The 24,727-nt window shown below is 33.7% G+C and overlaps 1 protein-coding gene across 3 annotated transcripts in view; it reads right to left on the bottom strand.

Annotated features, from left to right (window-relative positions):
* LOC149491057 (uncharacterized) overlaps positions 1–24,126 on the bottom strand; it is a 90,604-nt gene extending 66,478 nt beyond the window's left edge. For 2 of the 3 annotated variants that reach the window (XR_016315680.1, XM_089695818.1), the window contains exon 1: positions 23,836–24,125. Coding sequence is in view for 2 of the 3 variants with exons in the window: in XM_089695818.1 (XP_089551944.1) it covers positions 23,836–23,964 (129 nt within the window). In the remaining variant the exon portion in view is untranslated. Of the gene's footprint in view, positions 1–23,835 lie in introns of all 3 variants that reach the window. The other variant, XM_089695825.1, reaches the window with a different exon arrangement.
* Between the last annotated feature and the right edge of the window lie 601 nt (positions 24,127–24,727).

Below are 24,727 nucleotides of genomic sequence, written 5' to 3' on the forward strand. Positions count from 1 at the left end.
AACTCAGTAATGATACAGGAAAATTTTGTAAAATCTAAAGCTGATTCGTGTCTTTATGTAAAGAGCAATGATAAATGTAAAATTTATGTACTACTGTATGTTGATGATATTTTGACATTTGGTACAGATGAAACTAGTGTAAATGAGTTTAAAAGTATGTTGTGTAAAAAATTTAGAATGAAGACTTTAGGTTTAATATCTGATTTTATTGGTATTAATGTTAAACAAAATTTAGAGACAGGCGTAACAGAGTTATCACAAAAGGAATATTTATTAAATGTTTTGAAGCGTTTTCATATGGAAAATTGTAAGCCCGTATCATCTCCTATTGATCAGAATTTTGTATTCAGTCAGAACTGTAATGAAAAGTCAGATATAGCTATAGAAAACTTATGTAGACAAATAATAGGATGTCTCATGTATGCAGCATGTGGTACAAGACCTGATTTATGTATATCTGTATCTATCCTTAGTAGGTATCAAAATAAAGCTAATAATATGTTATTGTCATCATTAAAGAGAGTGCTAAGATATATAAGACATACTTTAGATTATAAACTTGTTTACAAATGTAATAATAATAGTAAACTCATAGGTTATTGTGATGCTAACTGGGGTGGAGATTTAATTGATAGGAAATCTACCACCGGTTTCTGTTTCATGTTTAATAATTGTTTAGTCTCTTGGTGCTCAAAGAAACAATGTTCAGTAAGTCTTTCTTCAACTGAATCCGAATATATCTCTATGAGTATGGCTGCAGGTGAGGCGTGTTGGCTAATAAACATATTGAAAGATTTTTTTTCTAATATAAATATGTGTCCTGTTACTATTATGTGTGACAATCAGTCCGCTATTAAGGTAGCCAGTACTGAATGTATTAAAAGATTAAAACATATTGATATACGTTACCATTATGTTAGAGAGTTAATTAATAAAGATAAGATTGTTGTTAAATATGTTAAGACTGAGGATCAGTTGGCGGATGCCTTAACTAAGCCTGTAAATGCCTTGTTATTATCAAAATTTGTTAATATTAGTATGTGTAACTTTTAGTTGAGAGTAATTAATATTACATTGAAGGGGGGTGTTGGTATTATTCTATAATAGACAATGTAATATTAAGTTTGCAACACTGTATCTTGAATCTATATGTCTATGTCCGTTTCCTTTCACTACTGTACTGCCACGCCATATTGTATAAATCGGTAAGAAATAAAACTCCACATTATCAAAAGTATCTGCTGTTTTTATTTCAACTACACAATGAATAATTATCTATCTATGTCTAATTGTGGCGCTGTATCTCTGAAGCAAAAGGATAAATCTTTATGTGTTTTCATTTATTTTTATACTGGCGTGGTAAAGAAAGTTCAATTTCAGTTGCAGTTTAAATAAATTTCAATATCCCGAAACCACTTGTCGAGATATTGAATTTAAATTTATAATAATAACCATTGTTAATCGCTGCAATGAAGCACCTTGACAACCCTTCAAAAATAATTATACCACTCGAATTACAGAATTTGTATCCATGTTTACATTTATCAGTATCACGTTGCGTTAATACAAAACGATTGCGTTTCAATTTAATATATTGCAATTAATTGTTAGTTAATCTAGTAAATAAGTTAATCATTAACAAAGAGCTATTTTAAATACGTTGAAATAAACAGTGCATATCTGGATGTAGGTAGTTCCCAAATTAAGACATGCTTAGCGAACTTTTATCCGGTTTTATGAAACGTGTTTCATTAAAAGCTAAGGTATTGTTTAGATTTAGTGTATCGGCTTTATCATGTTCACATCAAAAGTTTTAACGAAAACATGAACGAAATCCCGTGACCCCAGTCCGGCGTGGCTTGTTTCTAAACCTATTTCAATTTAGTTCAGCGATCGAGTGGAGATCACTTCGTCCTGTACGTTTGTGTATTAGCAACTTTCCACCGCTTGTTTTTTGAAACAAATTGCGTGATCAAAACTGTATGGAAGGACCAATTGTAACTCTGCTGTTGTAAATCCCGATTCTGTTCTCACTGTTGAAAAGTTTTACAAATGCTGTTCTGAAAAATTTGTTAGTGTACCCTCTATTTCCTACAGGTTGGCTACCAGAAATCAAGTAAAGTACATCAATTGCAATTATTACTCTTATCACGTTGAAAGTTCTCAGTCAGACAAAACAGTCCACATCATACAATGTATGCAGTTTATAAAATTACGTCTAAAGCAGACGCCACAGACGTTCCTTTACTACATAGTTCACGATTTACGATCGCAATTTTATAACAGTCGTAAAGTATCGAATATATTCATAATTTTATTAATACATATCCGCGTCGCGTATAAAAATATCAGCATTAACGCTGGTGACAGGAGTTGGCTTTCGCGATCGTTCCAGCCTACGTGCTTATTTTGAGATTACGTCCGTCCGCCGGGTTTATCTCGAGTGTCGTCGCTGCACAGTGCACTGTGTCAACTAAGAAAGAACGAGACGTGGTCCGCGTTTATTTATACAGCGTAACTAGATGCACAAGCGTAATGCGATTCAAATAATGTCCGAGATAGCCCGTGGCCGGTACGTCCTACGTACACAGTATAGCCGCACACACGTATATGCCTGCGCAGGCTAGAATGAATAACGACTTGCAAATTAGAACTTATTCTGTTGATCCGTTAATTGAAACTCCGACGTATGCATTTACAAGTGTAAAGTTTCGTTTACTCGAGAACGAATTGTAAAAGCTATTGCATTGCTTTTGACTGGGGAATTGCTTAGTTTTTGCACGTAGTTTGATATCGTTGCTAATAACTGAAACAAATTGAATTTGCTTAGGGTATTAGTAATTAATGATAGTTTATGTAACGTCCCTGTACTGCAGTGATTAGTGGTCGAAAGTAATTGTCCTTAAGTTCTATAGAGAGCCGGTTCTGGATATACACATCTTCTTATGGATAATTAGGGTAATTAATTAACCATATCATAACTAGAATCACAAGTAAAATAATCAAACAATTAGAACAGTATTATCACCTCAAGTGTTGTTTCTCTAACGAGCTAAATAGTACGCATGCAACAAAGTAAAATAAGATAACTATTTGTAATAAACACATCGCACAACACTATCACAATTCAAATATCAACAACAATCGATTTGACGCCGAATCATGAGGCAGCGAGACAATCTCCTGTTAAATTCCTTTCTCACATCATTTCCCTACACCGCTATACGTGACTATACGTAGCTATACGTGGCTGTGCCCAAGATATATCGGACGCTCGCTGACAGACAGATCGCTCAGATGGGAACGGGCGAATCCTTAGATGTAACTCAATTTTAAACCATCGTCATGTCTGATTGCATCAATGTCGTATAAATTTGCATTGTGCCGTCTTAAGCGGTTTACGTGTTTTATTAACCGATGTCATTTTTTTGTTGAGACACGAAAAATAATAGATATGGAAGCATATTTTAGGTTGTTATAGTATAATCCGTAACAGACCCTAATGCGCAAAGGGATTTGTTAGATGTACAAATCTTTAGTAATTGCATAAGGGGATGCAGTAAAGTCGCTCTGATTGGATGAAAAAATACATCAATTAGATTGCAATACGACATGTCCATTAACTGAATGGAAAAAGGATTAACCCATAACCAATAGATTTTCTATTGTGTCTGTGATTTCGGGGCCTGAGTTATTAATCTGTATTAGGTACGTGAATGTCATATCGTCATAACGTGCAGTTCGGGTGATTGAAAATATATTTATTTCGGGAACAGAGAATGAATTGTACGTATAATAAATGCCTTGAGGAAAATGTTATGTAATATTGCAAATCTATATTATGTTATTCGAGATAACGAGTACGACATGTAACGTAATGATATGATATTATTTGTTGCTTGGACAAAGATTTCCCTGCTTCGCTGGTGATACAGATTTGTTCTAATTGGCCATCGCGAGTCGCGACGTGCGAACAGTATAAAGAGGTCAGGTCCCACCATTTCGATTCACTTTTTGAGGAGTGTTTGAGACAATTTAACAGCACGGCGGGATAAAATAGTTCTTATTGTCATTGTAAGTCCTAGTGAATGGGCGCCGTGCGGAACAAAGGACGCTGGTAAAAGTTAAGTTGCGAGCTCGTGATAAAAGAGTAAAATTTCTTGGCAATCGCTATGCCTCGTCTGACTTTTTGAGGAACTAAAGCGGAAGCTTATTAAAAGGGATAAAGAATCTAAAAAATATCCTTCCCTAGGACAATGTTGGTCGCTGGGTTATAATGCGGAATACGCGAGCGGAAAATAAATTATAGAATTTGAAACACCTCCGCTATTACATGTGGCGCGTTTGTGTTCTCTATACTGCATGCGAGACGTTGCCTCGAAAGGATACGGAAATAAAATTTCCTTGTATAAACAAAACCACAAAGAGCTCATCTTTTGTGTGGAGAAATAAAAATCCCTTGAAAGCCCTCGGCGTGGAATCGAGAAATATTTACAGAATGGACACTAATGCTCAGCCACCAGAGCAACTAATCTTCTGGGAATCATTCTAGTTACGTTTTTAAAATATTAGTAACAATTAGCCATTGTTTTCATTTATTTTTCCACTCGACGTTTAAGCCTTCGTTTATTTTTATTGTGGCAAGTTACTTCACTTTGAATCTATTCGTCCACTTTGCATAATAAACTCTCTAGTAAAAGCGTAATTGAAAAGGTTAATATTTTATTTATTGTCGGTTAGTAAAATGACTGTTTTTTATTTTGCGTTTGCATGACGTTCTCATTATATTTTAGTAAATTATGCGATTTCACGATATAGATTTATAGACCTTCCAAAATAGGAGAAACGGAGGAGATATACAGAAGTAAACATAACAACATCCCTTAAATCCATATAAACTATTACACGCTTAGAGTATACCTACTCACAGAAATTTAAACTAAATTACCAAACAGAGGTATGAACACGTTGCGTTATTCTAATTTCTAACGACGTTGCGCATACAAAACAAAAATTCATAACTGCAACGTCTAACTAGCTAACGAGACGAGGCGTCTCGATAATTGTGTTCGCAACATTGTACGGGCGCTTTGACCCATCGGACGCTGCAGCATAATGCAACTGCTTCTACATCACGCTCGCACTAACATGCACTAACTACATGAGTGTCGCTGTAAACACTGTGTCAAGCGCTAAAGGGATTTACGCTTTAAAATCACCCTTTGATTTCGGAAATTAATGCTGAAACACAGAGCGCGGTAAACGCGCGCCGCGTATCGTGACGTGGAATGATTTATTTTAAACTAGTGGTCCGCCCCGGCTTCGCCCGTGGTACATATTTCGCAATAAAAGGTAGCCTATGTCCTTTCTCGGGTATCAAAATATCTCCATACCAATTTTCATGCAAATTGGTTCTGTAGTTTAGGCGTGATTGAGTAACAGACAGACAGAGTTACTTTCACATTTATAATATTAGTGTGGATAATACTTGATAGATTTCAACTAAAACAACAAGCTTATGTGGTCAGTGTTTCTAGAAATTATATGTTTGGGAGGCCTTTTATACAAAAGGACCCCTTTAATGGATGGTTAATAACAGTCGTAAATGTTTTAATTCATGATCATTGTAGATGTTACTACAAAATGATAAACTTAACTGTACATTCTGATTTTTAAAGGACTGGTTTCTATAGGCAATCAATTTTTTTCACACCGCGATTCAATTCAAAAGAGCCTGTGCAGTTAGAACGTATAAATTAAAGGGATTATTTTAGACGTCACACAAAAGTGCCGCGTCGAATTTGTCAGTATTTTTATGGTACGGGAGCTATTAACGTTGAAAAAGAAGTCATTTTAGTATAGCTGGTTTTTTGATATATTGTTCCTCTAGCTATTTCGGTTAGAGTCCGCGCAGTCTGGCTGGCCGGAGTGGTTGCGTTCAGTAGTGCGCATCTTATCTGCACAGGAAATTATCCTTAATTTAAAGTCATTTTTTAACGCGTAATTTTTAAACTTTTGCCTTTAGATAGATCCATCAATCATAATTTTTTTATTGCAAGACGTTTTTTTCGTTGTTAAATAGGTGCCAGACGCAATTTTTAATTTCGTTTTTATAAAAAATTCAAATTATTTTAGAATGTCTGTAAATTTCATTTTATGTTCTTCAAACATAATATAATCTAAAATTAATTAGCCAGACGCTAATTCGATTGTTAAGTATTAAAAAATGAGTATAAATAAAAAAAAGTAATGAAGCATGCAGCTCATCAGCTAGTGTATTTTAATTATGCGACAGGAAATAATTGCAAGAATACAATATTATTTACACTTGTTCTTATAAATTAAAAAGTTAAAATGAAAAAATAAACATAAAAGTGAAAAATAAATTAAAGTTACCATACATTAAAAAGAATGGAATAAAAACTATATCAATGAAGGTTAAACAATTACATTGTTAAATTTAAAAAGCCATCTTCATAATCATCATCATCATCATCTTCCCTCTCACTATCAGAATTATTTATGTTATCGTCTAAGCCGAATCGTCTACTTTGTCTTTGACATTTTTTAAATTATTGTTCCTTATATAGTTTATAGTAGGTACTGATTGTTATACTTTAAAAACGACAGATTATTAACTATTTTATGTAAAAGATTTAGTTTTATAAAAATGTAAAACATTTTGTTGATTCGACTGATTATAATTGATGTTACGCATGTTAATTTTTAGTAGTTTAGGTATTTATTATTTGTATTAGACCTTCTTGACTGATATGTTATTAAAATATTACTTATAAAGGTCGTTGATTACTTGAAATTATAAGTTTTAATTAAAACCTTTGAATTCAATCATCATTTTTATTTTGCAGCTCCTATTACTCCCCAGAATCATTATGTTTCAACTCTCCTCGACCTCTGTTTCATCTTACCTCGGTATGAGGGGAATTGAAACAAGTTGACTTGTTACGATTAAGTCAATTTTTCACCACCATTTTCAACGCTTACCGTTTATTTATGCTAACCATTCGCAAGTGTATAGAATAACCTATCGATTGATACCAGTACCATAAGATTTCTGATAATAGTATAAGTTATATTAAACAAAACGTGAAAATTGTTTCAACTCCCCTCGGTCTCCCCTAGTTAGCATGAATTTAGTGCCATATCACACTAGCGGATTGCGAGCGGTTTCAAAGCGGAGCGGGTGCGCAACGAATACGTTGCGGGCGCGCAACGAACACGCCGCGGTTGCGCAGCGAATTCGTTGCGGACGCGTCATTTTGTATACTCTCGCACAAAAGCCAGCCCTTCCGCCTTGCCTAACTTCCATTCAATATTTCCATCGTTTCTGTAGCACTCAATTTTTTAACCGTACTGTGGAAATGCACTTACTTAACAGTTAACTAAAGATGTAATAACAACTGGAATTGTTAAAAAAAGGTGCTATAAAATTGAATTACTAGGACTTTTAGAATGTACCATACATTCCAAAAGTATGTAACGACTGACCAGTATAATCTCTCCCATAGCAACGTATGTTATAAAGAGATTTTGTGAACCTAATTATGAGCAAAGTGATAGTGAGTTGCTGGTTGCTTGATAAAATTTTCTATTCACTGCTATTTATCTAATAATAAGATAGCCCTGTTTTAGTTAAGGAGCTTTAACATTTATTTCACTAATGAACTTTCTTAATGAGCAATTAAGTTATCTGATTGCATTTCGACCAAGATTTAATAGATAAAACAATACCCTAAACATTAACATGTTATGAAACTCGTAAAAAATAATGATCTCATAATTATTATACTATCACAAGTTATAAGTAACAACCAGCACGGATTCCATTTTGTTAATGAGTGTACATGACTGCGACGTAAACGTTGCGCATCTGCCACGCGTCCGCAACGAATTCGCTGCGCAACCGCAACGTATTCGTTGCGCACCCGCTCCGCTTTGAAACCGCTCGCAATCCGCTAGTGTGATATGTCACTTATATAGCTAGTATACTAGCGGTCCGCCCCGGCTTCACCCGTGGTACCTACATGTTTAAACTATCCTATCTCTCAAGTTGGATCGAACTGCACATGGTGTGCGAATTTTATTATAATCGGTTAAATGGTTTAGGAGTCCATTGAGGACAAACATTGTGACACGAGATTTATATATATACCTATATATATTTTAGTATCAGCATCGCATCTGTGCGAAGCCAGGGCGGGTCGCTAGTTGAGTAATAAAAAAAATTGTTTTGTATAGAAGATTGTTGATGTACCCTAATAGTTTATTTTTATAGCCTAAGGAATAAAATGTACCAATGGAAGGTACTTGTTCCCACAACACAGGGAATCCTAGATTAAGAACAATTCAATTTCTATGCATCGTATATTTTCGAAAAAAAAAAGTTACTTTTTATTGTTATTTAATTTTCGCGGCCGACCCTTTCTATCTCTCTTGCACTTTAAACTATCTCTCCATATACCACCAAATCACCAAATTGTTATACTTACCTACTTTCACTACGTTTTTATTTGTAAATATTTAATACTTAACAATCGAATTAGCGTCTGGCTAATTAATTTTAGATTATATTATGTTTGAAGAACATAATATGAAATTTACAGACATTCTAAAATAATTTGAATTTTTTATAAAAACGAAATAAAAAATTGCGTCTGGCACCTATTTAACAACGAAAAAAACGTCTTGCAATAAAAAAATTATGATTGATGGATCTATCTAAAGGCAAAAGTTTAAAAATTACGCGTTAAAAAATGACTTTAAATTAAGGATAATTTCCTGTGCAGATAAGATGCGCACTACTGAACGCAACCACTCCGGCCAGCCAGACTGCGCGGACTCTAACCGAAATAGCTAGAGGAACAATATATCAAAAAACCAACTATACTAAAATTCTCACTTGTCAACGTTGGTAGCTCCTATACGATTAGCCCAACAGTCTTTGATATACAGAAGTTGTTGTAGAGAGCTAGCAATTTAAAAATGACAACCGCACCGTACGACCACTTCGTGTATTTAAAAAGCAACTTTAGAGTGTACCGCTTAATGTCTAGTTTGTCGAATCTAATTTGCGTCGGATGCACTCATTTTGCCTCGGTACAAGGCGCTTTTTAGCCTGTGTACGGGCATATAGCTTAACATCGACGCGGACTAACTAAAACTAAATGTTTTTGACTGGAACGGCACTTTAGACACTCCCTCGGATGAAACACCAAATTGGCAAGTCAAATAGGGCATCCTTTGTCACGGAATCGTTTCCAGCCGAACAGAAATGGCCTTGTCTTTGGGCCCAGGGGTCAAAGCGATGCAAACGACGTCAATTAGCCCTTTTGTTGAACCCGCGATACAATAACAGAACATAAAATATGTTGAATTATATTTTAACAATGTCGTATCGATTTTGAAGAAAAAGAAAAGCAAACAAATATAAGCTTAATATACCGTCTTCAAATTCAAAGAGAAACAAAAGAAATCAGCAATAACATCGTCTACTACATATCTCCTTAAATTCCACAAGAACATTGTCTAACGTTTGAAATTGATTCCCTCTAATAAAGCATAGAATAGAACAAGCAAGCTTTCACATTCCATCAAAGCCGTAGCGTGTTAATTCCCCAAAATAATGTTAATGCTCCACTACGTTACGTAAGGAACTTATTATGCAAAACGCCAAGTTAGCAGAGCCGGCCGCACGGGCTCCGCATTGTCTGTCAGTTACTTGTCAACAATTCTGCTAAGCACAACATGCTAATCGGCTAGCGTACAACAAAAACATCTGAAAAATTAAACTGCAACCATTATAATGTTAGTGTCTAAACGTCTTATTTACATGAATATTAAATATAGTTTACGAGCGATTCCAACGAAAAGCTTATTTTAGTTTCAGCTAAACACAAATTTGTTTAAAATATGAATTAACCGTGAAAGTAGGTAAATAAATTTATGCTCTTTGCTAAAAATCCATGTGAAATTTGTTCAGAGGGCAAAGTTTTGCTCATCAAAGTTTTCAAACGTTTATTTTACAGAGAATTACCGAGCACATTTCAAATTAAGAGATGACCCTCTACGTTTCTACATTTGCGATAATTGTCGAGACGAATAGTATTAAAACAAATTTTCCTTCCGAACGTGTATACGTAAATGAGTGCTTCAAACTCTGGGATATGTTCATCTAAATATGAACAAAGCACAACTATCTCTGGCTTACATCTCCATTGATACCGAGCGTAACAGCGCCAATTAGTAGTTTAAGACATTGCGGAAACCGCGGACCGCAACGCCGGCAAATGGCTATCATATAATGTGTCTACTGCGTGTAACATATCAGACGCAAACCCTGGAAGCGGGCGGTCTGTACCACTGCATCGCTTCAGCGATTCATTACGTTGTTGTACTCGCAAGGTTTACAGTACAATTTCAAAGGTCAGCTGTACCTGCAAACGTTACAAGGGACTACTCAGTTATTAACTTTTAATAATAAATATAACAAGCAAATGGACCTTTAACGTTCCTCGCAATCAGCAAGCGTAGTCTCGACATTAGTCGACATCGATCTCGACCGAAATCGGTCGGTAACTAACGATTTTCAGTTACTATAGTATGGACCTAAAACATTTAGTGTTCTTTTTCCAAGAAATTTATCTTGGATTTAGGGAATATATAGTAAATTAAAATTAGTTATATTAATTTTCGCATTATTACAATTGCAATTGCATATAAAAAAGCAAATTTTATGCACAAAAAACATGGCAGTTAATTTAATTTTAATCAAATTTGATATTTTTTTATATCAATCTTTTAATTAATGTTCTATTTATTACATACTAGGTTTCCGCCCGCGGCTTCGCCCGCGCACCAAAGAAAAACCCGGATAGTTCCCGTTCCCGTGGGATTTCCGGGATTGCGTCATTTTCCCGGGATAAAAAGTAGCCTATGTCCTTTCTCGGGTATAAAAATATCTCCATACCAAATTTCATGAAAATTGGTTCAGTAGTTTAGGCGTGATGGAGTAACAGACAGACAGACAGAGTTACTTTCGCATTGTCTGTCGATAATTACCGACTAATGTACAAACTACGGCCCCAGGATTCTTTGAATTATTAAGTTAGTATGTTGTGGCAAGTATGAATTAATAAACGAGCGTTGAATATCGCTAGACCACTAGTAACAAATCGAATGACATTAACTTGTTTCATTTTATTATGAAGTTACTGCAACGGAGTTCACTTGAAGGTTACTTCGCGCTATCTCCTCGACACCTACCTATGACACGACTTATGTATGCAAATTTAAGCTTAATTGAACACTGGGAAGTGGGTCAAATTCAACACGAGGAATTTGATTATTCGCAGACAGTCATCTAGACAAGTTGAACTGCATCTTGGAGAAAGATGTTAACCTTGAACACTTGTTATCGCATCATTGGCCACTAAACGGCAATTCCAATGGCCTCATAATATCAGTATCAATTTGAAATTCAACAGTAATTAGCGCCCTAACAATCGAATCATAATTCGAGACTCCATAATTAGACAATTTTTCACCACTCCTAGCGCAACCCAATCGCTATGGTATTATAGGAAAAAAAACAGAATCATTATTGTGATGTTTCTGGAATCCCGTTGTTCCCCTTACCCTTTACAACATACATGACACGTATGATATGAACGAAATATTCATTCCATTTACGATCGCTAGAAAGAGACAATAACAAGCGGCTCCGAGAATTCGTGAAAAGCTGAAACTTTGGACGGCATGAACCGAATCAAAGGCAGCTGAAGTATTGGACATGTAGTACAATTATTATTGATACTGTATACAACGTGACACTGTTTCGTGAAAAACTACCCTTTGATAAATAAAAGCTCGTGTACCCTGCACAACCAGATTCCGGAACCTTGCAGTTCCAGAAATTGTATTCTCTTTAATGGAAATACAATTAAATAATTTTGAGAAGTAAAATTCTGAATCCAATTGTTTTAAGGTTCTTAATGAATTCAAAGAAAGTGTCCGAAAGTTTAATGATAATTTCAATATTTATTATAAAAAATGATGCCCAATCTATAAACATCCACCAACCCACGATCACCTCTGGGAATTATCGTTATTTCTCTTATTCAGAATTATCTTGCATCGAATAATTCCCCCAATATATAGGGCCTCCCACTTTGATCGGATTCTCAACCGGTGCGCTCAAAGGCCCACACGAGTTATACACGTGTAAATTCTAATCCGGGATAACAGTAACATGCAGGAAGCGTGGAAACCGCTCGGCCGGTAGCTGATGGCCACGGTACGCGCGGTTCTGACAGCTTTTCTATTCCGATGCCACGTCGATAAGTCTCAATAGCTAATAGAGGAACAAAATCAACGGTTTAACATCTGAATCCATTTTACGCCGAGCGTGCACTTGACATATTGGTCGTTTGAACTGAGCCCGTGATGAGTTTAATCAGAGTTTCCGCTGAGATGGCATTTATTGTTCTTTTAGAGCGGCCATTTGAGTCTGCTGACTGTTTGTTCGATTTATTACAGATGTAATGAAAATTTATTTTTCACAAGTTACAACGCTTTGGTTGAACGAGTTTTACTAGAATAGGTTAGTTTTTGTTATTAGACTCGAATGTATGTGATATAATGACTGTCTCAAAATTAAATATCAGTAACAACTAATTTACTTATTTATTAGATTTTTAGGATGGATTACTTCAATGTGGTTTCAATGGGCTTAGCCCATATAGAGTTACAACGTAACTTATTACGAAACAATGGCAAGAAATACGACTAGACGCGATGTAACGTATCGTAATCATTTCTTATTTCTTCTTAATGTTGATTATTATAATTGAGTATAGTATAGTAAGGATTTAAAAAGACTAAGTCTAGAAAAATAAATAGCAAATACTTACGTAAAAATCGACGGCAAGATCAAATTGTAGCGAGAGTCACAGGGGAAATATATAAAAGCAACTAAAAAGCAAATTGCGGTATAAATAACAGAAAAGCGGAATACACTTGCTTCAAGATATTTTTAAGTTCATTAGTCTCGAATGCGGGAGAAGCTCGCTATGCAGGAATCTCTCTTTTAGACGGTTCAAAGAAAATTTCAATGTTATCATTTTTATATAGTAACAGCTTAATGAAATACATATTTGTACTCATTTAATATCCACATTTTTTCAGGTAATAAATACATTCATACTAATATTAAAATGCGAAATACCGTATGTTTGTTTCTCTGTTATGATTTCACAGATAAAGGCACCCTTTTTGTCAAAAATCAGTTCCTAAAGGGTATTTTTCATTTCCTATTTCAATAGAAAATGAAAAATGTTATCCGATGGGACTTTAGGCCCTGCGGGTGAATCCGCGCGTGGCACATGATCGAATAAAGACAAAAAATCAGCAAAACCGAGACACCATATTTTTGTATAGCGTTAGCATTGATTTGTGTGTGTTTTTTAATAAACTTATACAAGCGCAACGTGTACAAAATAAACAAGACGCCCTGCTGCGTTATCGCGCACTGTTCGCTCTCAAATATTGCTTTTGAATCAAAGTACTACAAAGATGAACTCTGATGTAAAACACGTTCGATAGTGCGATGATTAATTTTAACACTGGCCTTGGGACTAACTAGACTCTAGTTACTAGAGCGCATCGTAGCAGTTCGTTAAGTAATGAATTTAAGAGGGCCTGGTTCCATCCCTTTATGCAAGACGTCTCGCAGATTTAGATTGGTTTATGATTGGACATGAACGGCCCGGAGCGGGGTTTATTTTATGAATGGGCCGAGACGTCGTCAGTCGACCGTCCTCTCTATCTGTCCATTGCTTGTATGTTACTGGGTCACAGTTAAGTACCTCGGTTGTATGGGAATTACGATATGATAACGTTAACGATCAAACTGTTTCGTCCCTAATATTTATTTTTATTGATTCGTTTTTGGATTTTTGTTTAATTTTTAAATTATGTATTTGAATTTATTAATGATTTAATAAATAATAAAACTATTTGCCGTTGAATGTCCGTATAGAAAGATGAGGAAATTATTATGAAGGTATTCATAACCATTCCATGATCCAAATCCCCTATCCTGTAGGGCCTACAGGAAACAAATGATTCAGATAATGCGCGTTAGATATACGCGTAATGAGTTATGTACTTATTATAATTATTGTAAAGTTGTTCTTAACAAAAATCGTATAATCAAATATCATATAGATAGACTACGATTTTCGGGCATTTAAATATCATTTTAACCAATTGAATATCTTAATAAAACGATTAAAGATTTTATTTAATTTTGATAGGTACAGTATTTCAAATTAGTTTCAACATTTCAATATCTTGTACAAATATTATTTGTAAGTTAGATCATACAATTTTTAATTAAATTTTGAATAACGCATGCACAGAGATATTTAAAATAAAAAGCAATTAGATACAAACTATTTTAATACAGATAGAGGAAATAAAACAACATTAAAACACCCCTGAACGAACACAAAGTTCCGTCCGTCCCGGCAACCTTTGCGCGTAATTGTTCTTTGACTCAAACTTCATCGTCTAGAAAAAAGTATATTAATTGGTGCTGTCACCAGCGAGAGTTCGCTAAGTCGCTGGAGCAGATTGCCAATCTATTTCTAGGCAAATTAGGTACAAAGTGGTCAGCGGAAGTTACGTTTTCTAAGGCTGTCAGGTTAGTTCGCAACCGTGTGGACGACGCTCGCCAGATTGGTTTATTTCTGGGCGAAGGCGGAGCGACGCGTTTGTTTCGAGGCTTCACCTGACCGACGGACGGGCCGGAACTTTCCTCCGCAAATATTAGCTCTAAACTCTATACAATGGATAACAGTAATAGATTCCAGGAGTGTCGCTCAGCTGGGACTCGACTACGACGTAACGAGATATCGAGTTTCGGATTCGGTTATATCAGTTACTGTGGCTCTCGACCGAATGATAATTACATTATGAGATGAAGTGAAAACACACATTTGCTTTATCATTTCAGACGAAGCGACGTTTCAGCTTCTGGGTATTTGTTTTTGCTGAAATGTACTTCATATCATTTTAATAGATTTAAATTTTAAAATGCTCTTAGGTTAAACATACAGCAGAGTAAAAATAATACCTACATTTATAATATATGGAATGAAGAAAAACGAAAGACCATATTTGAATAATTCGAGCATAAAATCAATTATAAGTAGGTACTTATATATCGAATTCTCTATAATTTACTCCCTATTTTTGTGTGCTTTTGATTCGTTTTGGTTTTCTTGCTTTCGCATTTAGAATTTAGAAGGAGCGATTCTCGCAACAAATCTTGTGGGTTGTTTTATTATTTTATGTAGGTACTAAACAGTTGGATGGTTAAAATATCCAATTTAGCATCATATGTCGAATTAAAATTTTCTCGGAACTAAAAAAATCGCTATGAGTCCGCGTAAGTAACGTCTTTAATTCCTCATAATTTCGAGCGATGCAAGTAAGATAAACATGAGCGTAAACGTGACTACGATTTCTGATTAAAAGCAAATAAACGCTTAATAAAGTTTATAAGTTTTTTCATATTGTTGTTATTACGAATACCGTTCTTTGGGAAGCTACATAAACAGCGAAAAATGGATATGACCACAAAACAGATTATTAAGCCGGGTTTTAACCGAAGCGGATATCGCGAACACACTATCATTATAAAGCTAATTCAACACATCCGATTATAAAATCACTATCATCACTACATAGTATAAAACAAAGTCGCTTTCTCTGTCCCTATGTCCCTATATGTCCCTTTGTACGCTTAAATCTTTGAAACTACGCAACGGATTTTGATGCGGTTTTTTTTAATAGATAGAGTGATTCAAGAGGAAGGTTTATATGTATAATAACATCCATCAAATAGTGGAGAAGTACTGTTATTTTTGAGGTTTCTAATGTGATGTCGTAAAAAATTACATTTTTCCGCTTACATTGCAAACGCAGGCTGAACCCTACGAGTTTTATCAAAATAATGTCCTAAGTATTATACACATTGAAAAGGTCTACAGAAAAGTCCGCGGTGGTATATGTCTATCTCTTATGGATAACCCACAATAACTCTTTTTGTCATTTACTTTTTACGACAAATAATGGCTAATTTTCGAAGCGATTTTAACCAATAAAGCATTAATCCTTAACCAATTAAATACCTTGAATACATTGTTCATTTAATATAGATCTATATGGCCCTTTAAACCGTATGATTTAAGTGAATATTTTCGAATATATTACAGATTTAAAAATTGCGGGACGTAGCGTTTGCGGCTGCACCGGCCGGCCGCCCGGCTATATATATTTTATACCCGTGCGAAGCCGGAGCGGCGCTATGTTTTTTTATATACAACGTTCACAGTTTTTCTGTAGTGCATTTAGTATCAGCATTGCACCCGTGCGAAGCCGGGGCGGGTCGCTAGTAATGATATATTCTATAATTATTGATACAAAGCCCCCAGCATAATGTGGGAAATTATTATGAACAATGGATTGAGTTTTTAATTATCTCATTGAAATTGGCTACTTTGATTTAATTATAACGTATTAAAGTGGTGTTTAGTTCAATTATCGATGGATTGATTTTGCACCTTATTTGCATTACAATGTCATTGTTTTCCTTTTTTATAATGCAAATATTCCTATATTTAGATAATAAAATCGTTAAAAAATATTGATATTAATTAAAATTTGATTATAATCACCGATCTACACATTAAATTATGAAAACATTAAAGAATTTTTATTCTGTTTATAAAAACGCCAAATTATCTACTCCTTCGTTCGCGCAATTTTCTTAAAATATAATACATATTGAAAAAGGAAGAATAGGTTTTGTGTATAGTAGGTATGTGTAGGAAATTAAAGAGTCTAACCGAGTTAAATCAATTTATTCCTGAAGTTACTTATACCGTAGTATAGAATACTCTCCTTGGTTTTCAACCAGTTTAGCATTTACAATTTACTGTTTTAACATAAATAAAGAGTAAAATAATATACCTACATTATGAAGTGCAAGGTCGATGTAACAAAAAGTAAATTCTAATACATACGATGGTTGTGATGCAAAAATAATATTTTGTTGTATTTTTCCACAAAAGAAAAAGTGATCTACTTAACTAGCTTTGACTAAGGCTTTGACATACAATAGCACTGAGACTTGAAATTCCAACAGTTAATTTGCAAAAGTATTCATCATTTTAACATTCACATTTACAAGAAATCCGTCTCATTTTATGGAGCAGAAAATACCTTTATAATAATATAAAATACATTTCATTATGTCGGAATAATATGTTCGGTTATTTAACAACTTGCTTGAATGCTTTCACAGTTTCATTATTTATCCAAATGGAATTAATTGTATTCATTCTCTTTATTAAAAAATATTATAAAATATACAAATATTAATTTATAGAGACGTTGCATTGGATTTATCGTTAATTTTAAAATGCTTTTATTACTTATTTATTATATAGCTGAAGAGTTTGGTTATTTGTTTGGTCGTGCTTATCTCAGGAAGACTGCAGCTGTTTGATAAAAAATATGTCTGTGATGGATAGTCAATTTATCTAGGAAGGTTTGTGGTTATAAGCTTCTACTAAATATCATTAGGCTACGACAAATAGGAACACGTAGCAGTAATGAAAAAGCGGGTGAAGCCGCAAAACACAGTAAGTACGAAATAATTATGATGAATAGGATTTATTCCGAAAATAGATTTTTATTTCATTATATTCGGAAAATTTTCCGTCAAAGAGCTTATACATTTTCTATAGTAAATAAATGCGCGTTGGTGGCGATTTTATTCAATTGATATTTGAAAGCTTTACACTAAGCATTTTCAATGCTGTACAATCTACATAACAGTGAAAAGCGTATAGAATTTATTCAATAGTTTTCAGTTCATCACATTAAAAAAGTTATCTACTATATAAAAATAAGTCGGGTTTTCCTTCCTGACGCTATAACTCAGAACCGATTTCCACGGTTTTGCATTCGTTGGAAAGGTCTCGGGCTCCGTGAGGTTTATAGCAAAGAAAAGGTGCCTCTGTTGGCGAAACGGATTTCGCCCGGTTTGCTAGTAGGTTATAAAAACAAAAGCGGCTTGTGGATATTACTTTAGACTATAATCTTGTAATTATCAAGAACTAAAGCACATTGCACACTTACGACTGTTTCTCTATATTTTAGACTCTAAATAACATTATATAGTACCAACTTATTTTTATATAGTAGATAATCTTGTGATTATTATTTATTAGGAAGCACATTTCACACTTGCGACTGTTTCTCTATTCGTGCTAAACCCTGTAACCATAATTTGCGTGGAAGCTGTCAACTCCGGTACAATGTGAGGTGTTCTGTGCGGTTATAATAATCATTTTATAATGTAAACTTAATCACAACCTGTTTGTGTAATTTTATCAACACGCTCTTATTGGATCCACCTGTATATTTGTGTAGTATTGTGTATGTAGGTAGCTCTCGACTCTATACTCTTTTTTTACCCACATTAAATGGATAGATTTAATTCGTACTTATCAAGGATTGGTGACGATTATTTAGACACTTTTCTTTCCATAGCGTCTTTTTTATTATATTTATTTTACTCTAAATAATATGAGATGATGTACTTTACAATAAATTAATGAATGCTCCCATTAATTGAGTACACAAATATAGAACCCTTTACTTCCTTATATGTCTACAAGATAAGATATAGGTACAAATGTACAATTCTGAAAATTCAACAATTAGATGCGCTTTCTTAACTCGAGTTCAAGTAACTATTACTTAGAAAACACTACTTACTTATTCAGGTTAATAAAATTTGATCCGTTATCTCACATAATACTTAACGGTACCGCGAATAATTACCTGTATAACATTAAAGTCGAAAGTTTATTCGACATATTAGACACTTGTAACCAAACATAACACACGGAGCTTATAAGATTAATTGATTTAGGGCCTGTTAATTGGAATCGAAACTCTATTGAAATGATTGGACTAATCGAAACGTGTTACAACAAAGGCTTTCATTGGTTCCTGTTATACCTAGTTTACTCGTCTACCAGTTTTGTTATTTGTATGGAGGGACGGCATTGTGTGCTTTTGATTTTCCAACTTAAACTATGTACAAACACCGAGTATTCCCGGTAAAAGGTTAACGGTAGATTCGCAATTTGACGTATTTTTAATTTGTATTGATTCGCCCGCAATTTTCAGCTGAGCGTGAATTTTTTATTTATTTATTGTTACATGAAGTCATAAAAATATACATTTTATTTGAGGAGATAGATTTCATTCGTGGTTCGTGAAATATGAGATACATGTTATTGATGTCCCGATTGTAGTTTTCAGTTAGTAGATTTTTTTACAGGTATCCGAATGGGGGCGAATTCAAATATGAACTAATGTTTGGAACATACACTAAATATTAAGTGCCTGTAGACAGATATATTGTTCTAAAATGTACGTAATTGACTTAATTGGAAACGGAATGTCTCTTAGGAATATCTTACGTTTATCTAGAGTAACTATAGATAAATAGGTACAGACACAGGTATTTAAACCTAATGTGCATGTAATAAACAGGGGAGGTACCTGGCTCAAAAACCTTTTGTACTTTAAGTTTTAAGCAATGTTCCCAAAAGAAGGGAAATGTTTTAAATAATTACAGTGTCCTTCTCATATTATTAGAACATGATGGGAATTCGCTATATTTATTTCTAGAAGGCAGTTATAGATTACGATAAAGAGTTGGAATAGAGATACCTACATCCTACTAATATTATAAAATATGTGAGTTTGTGAGGATGTGTGTTTGTGTGTTTTTACTCTTTCACGCAAATTCTACTGAACCGATTACAATGAAATTTAGCACATATATAGAGGGTAACTTAGATTAACACATAGGATAGGTTTTATCCCGGAAATCCCACGGGAATGGTAACTATGCGGGTTTTCCTTTCAAAAAGCGGGCGAAGCCGCGTGCGGAAATCTAGTTTAGAAATAAAGTAAAGAAAATGTAATTAATAAAATTATAATTTCTATTGGAAAAAAAATGTGTTAAAATCAGATTTTTTATGGATCTCATGGCGCGTTTTTCCAAAATAGTAAATGCAAACACAATAAAAATGTACATTCTATGATATCCGTTATTACCTAGCTACGTTTTATTGGTAGACTACATACTTGTTGCAATTTAAATCTTATATTATCTTTGTCCTTCGATAAGATATTGCCACTTATAGCGTATTAATAATCAATTTAACCCGATATACATCTGTACTTCTTTATTTTTTATTATAAGATAGATATTCGTATTTCGTAGACCTACATTTATTTTAAAATTATTTTATTAAGTCTTGTTGGTGAATTTAATTTTTATTTCAATTAGGTAGGTTAATACGTAGCGTCGATATTTACAATGTATTACAAGAAATCAGCCTGAAAAGATTGGATTTATTATATTATGCATTATATAGGGATTTAATATGAACATATTTCTCACATGCAGCATAATTAAAATATAAAAGTGAATTCCTTTTTTTCTTAATCACGCTATAATTTGAGAAACACTTAGACTGCATTCGTCTTTTTCTTTAATTTTACAACACTTTTGTATAAAGGTTCGTTTGAAACGGAACGTTCATTCGAAAATCATGCAGGGTCATAAAATGAGAGAAAATTTCATGATAAATACAGTAACCTTCGTGTGAAAAATGCACATTTTGTATTAAACTGAACATAATAGGTTCTGAAAAGAACCTGAAAGGAGGAGAATCTGAAAAAAATATTCAATGCGCCATGCATTGAATATTTTTCTTTACTGCTCCCGGAATATATGGACGATAAATAAAACCCATGGAGGGTTATCGCGTAAAAACCACAGGACAGTTCTTTGGCATATTATATATTATAATATATGATGTTACATATGTATTTTGTAAAATTAAATTGTAAAACTGGCATGATTAGAAAGAGCAACTATGAAGTTTCTTGCCGGTTCTTCTCCGTAGATACTGCTTTCCGAATCGGTGGTAAATGTTAAAAATATGTAATAACGTTTCAAAAGTACTTCTAGAAGAAGTCTAATTGAATAAATAAATGTTTGAGTTTGAGTTTAATTCTTTGGCCTGGTTTCATGTAAAATTTCGATAAAGCGCTAGGGAATAAATCTACACTAATATTATAAAGAGGAAAACTTTGTTTGTTTGTTTGTTTGTTTGTTTGATTGTAATGAATAGGCTCATAAACTACTGGACCGATTTTAAAAATTCTTTCACCATTCGAAAGCTACATTATCCACGAGTAACATAGGCTAGGTTTTATCCCGGAAATCCCACGGGAACGGGAACTATGCGGGTTTTTCTTTGAAAACGCGGGCGAAGCCGCAGGCGGAAAGCTAGTTGTCACGGAAGAATTCTACCATACCCGTGGCCCCGTCGTTGATGCGGCTTGACGGAACACAGTGGGGTTTTGGTCGGTAGGAATCCGACATAACCCACGGCCCCTTCCCCGGAGGCCGTGGGTATCTATGCAAGATTTCCCCACTTAAAAAAAAAAAAAAAAAAGGCGGAAAGCTAGTTGAAAATAAAGACTAACAATTTTCGACTACTCGTTTTTTTTACGCATCTATCGTTTTTGTAGGTGCGAAAAATGCCTCGAATTTTCGCTGTTGATGCGATTATTTGATTTTACCGCAATATAATTATTTTGGCCTGGGCAAGCTTACACACGTAATGTAATCTAGCGTAAATGATCTCATTGCCAATAACTTTGGTTGATTTCTATATTTTCTTTTTTTGTTTACGACCAGCGCATCATACGACTTTGATACCAAAAATAGATGATAATCTCAATACAATGCGACGTGAGCGTTGCGCCTTAAAGAATCGCGGTCAAATATGGGAAAAAGACGAGAGATTAAGCATTAAATAAGTTTTGTCATGTGTGGGACAATAACCATACATCCTTCGACAGAACCAGTCAGCCACTATTCAGTAAATGCTCTTTATTCATGCACAAGACTTGTTTGTTTATGCCCCTATAAAGATGTGGACGTATTCTGACTCAGATTTGACAACTGTAGGTTACATCTGCCTAATCACCCTCTTCAAATATACCTTTTCTCTTTGTATTTTTTTCAATAAGGTCTATAATAGATCTAAACAAGATAACTATTCAACGAATTGTACCCATTATATTTTACAAGGTAACCATACAAAAACAATACAGATTGTAAGAAATTTTGTACATCGCTACTGCAATTGAAAGCTTGTCAAATTAATGATAAAGGGTCGAAATTGCTGGACCCTTAACACAATACTGACTTATAATAAACTTAATAAATGATGGATTAATACCAATTTATACTATAAGACTAAGGCATATGGGGTAATTTTGAACTCAGCACGGACCGAGGAGCATGGTTTGGACATGGTCCATCTATGGAAAATGTATTTAAATAAAGTCAACATTGGAATACTAGAGAATAGCCTCTTTTTATTATGGTAATAGACCATCAGCATAACCCATAGCTAGTTACATGCTTATGGTAATGAGCATATTTAGATTGACAGCATCACGGCTTGTATGCTAAAATATACATAAAAAATTGCATTGGCATTGCATGAAATATGCTTTACTCTATTTGCAATATAATTATATTTAAAATAGGAATTGAAATAGTTAAAAAGTTGTATACATAACACATTGAAATGAGCAGAAATGGATACCAAATGATATTAAATGAAATGGTATATTCATTTAGCAAATGAAACAATTTAATAATCTAATAACATTGAGGATAGCAGAGCACACATTGAGTCATACAAATACTACACAAATAAACAGAAGCATAATAATTTCATATTAATATTTATGTAATGCAATGTTTTGTAAACATAAATACTTCATGAATGATTGAATATGTCAATATTCAAACAGAAATGTGGTAAGAGAAATCAAAATCAAAAATAAAAAAAAAATATGATTATTTGTGTGAATTAAAATGTTGTTAAAGTTTTAAAACATGATTAACAATTTGAAGTTTTCAAACTAGAAAATTATATCTTAAATATAAGTTTTTTATAAGACTACTAAATCATTTCAATTGAAAAATTTAGGCTGCTATGCCTATGGTAAAAATAATGTGTTCTATGTTTTAGCATGAAAAAATTACAAAACAGAGTAAATTTTATTTTATACACCTAAAAAATATGTTTAGACATAGCTTAAATATTAATTATTTATCCTGTTGATAGTATAATGCAATGTTTATGAATTCTCAGTGATTGTTTTTAGTTTTTTATTTCATAAATATGATCAGTCACTTGTATACTTTTATAAACTTATGCAACATCTTAAAGCCACCTTGACTTAGTCATTACTTTGTATAAATATTATAAAAAGTTACATACACATACATAAGTAATTAATTAAAACTATGTGTAATGAATAGGGGTCGTTGGTGAATTAAAATCATTTACGCAATTAAAAAAAACTTCGCTGTGCAAAATTCAAAGCAAAAAGGTATAAAACGGCCAACAAAACATTTATAAAGAGTGCAGTAATTAGAGTATAGACATACTAAGTATAGAAGAGTAGTACGAGAGCAAATTTCTAATACATAAGTACACATAGCGTGGAGCGTATGAATGTAAACACAATAACAACCTTCGTTCTCCACGGTCGTGTTTCACATAATCAAATGTTTCTGTAATGAATGAAGCCATTCGCTAGAGGGACTTTATAAGTTTGGGAACTCACCTCAGATGCGATATGATGCCATCCACTTGCGGAATCACTAGAAAATGAGCCACTAGTAATAAGCAAGCCACTGTCTTCACTCAACGGAGGCGCTTCGGAGTGAGTCGAAAAGGAAGGCGGCGACTCCATCACCCCAGAGTTCGCTATATTCTATAATACCACGACGAATACATATATTTAGCGTAAAATACTACGTTTTCCATATAAAGAACAAAAATTACAAACGTCTCTATTACAACATCGAACATAAAACGTCTAACAAAATGATTTTATGTGACTGATCACGGAAACAATCTATCTCGCTCCTACACTGTCGTTTGCATTGCCAGAAATAAAATCTAAGTTGTATAAGGCAAGTTGTTTACTAATTGTTAACTTATAAAAAACATACTAAAACTTTACAAAGTATGAAGGCATTTTGGTTGAAGTTGGTTAGATAAACACTATCGCTAGTACTAAGAAATGACCACAAGTAGCAACAATCGATCAAATAATCTATTTCATTTCTTATGGTTTAAAAAACTAAGTTCCTACTCCAATTTGTGTCATTCTAATAAAATATCAATGACTCTTTAAATTTAAAGTATGCTGATAACAATAATTGAGTCAAAGCCATAATATATGAATTAATTTTACATTTGTCGGTTGTTACCTGTTTAAACACATAAAGTTTTTTCGCAAAAATTTCGTACTTTTATTTTTGAATCGGTATTAAATTCTACATTATTAATGAAATTCCATTAGCCATATTTTTTTTTACAATTTCCCCTTTTTTATTGTTTACTTACCGTATGAAAATTACTTATTCCAGTCATGAATAACTAATTTTTGTCACTATTATATTACTTTAAATTAATTTTAAAGTTTTAATATCCCGCTCTGCGCAAAATGT

This window comes from Colias philodice, chromosome 1 (genome assembly GCF_061535455.1).
Source record: "Colias philodice isolate Cphi_HAF_F1 chromosome 1, ilColPhil1 Martin Lab GWU primary, whole genome shotgun sequence".
Taxonomy (NCBI): domain Eukaryota; kingdom Metazoa; phylum Arthropoda; class Insecta; order Lepidoptera; family Pieridae; genus Colias; species Colias philodice.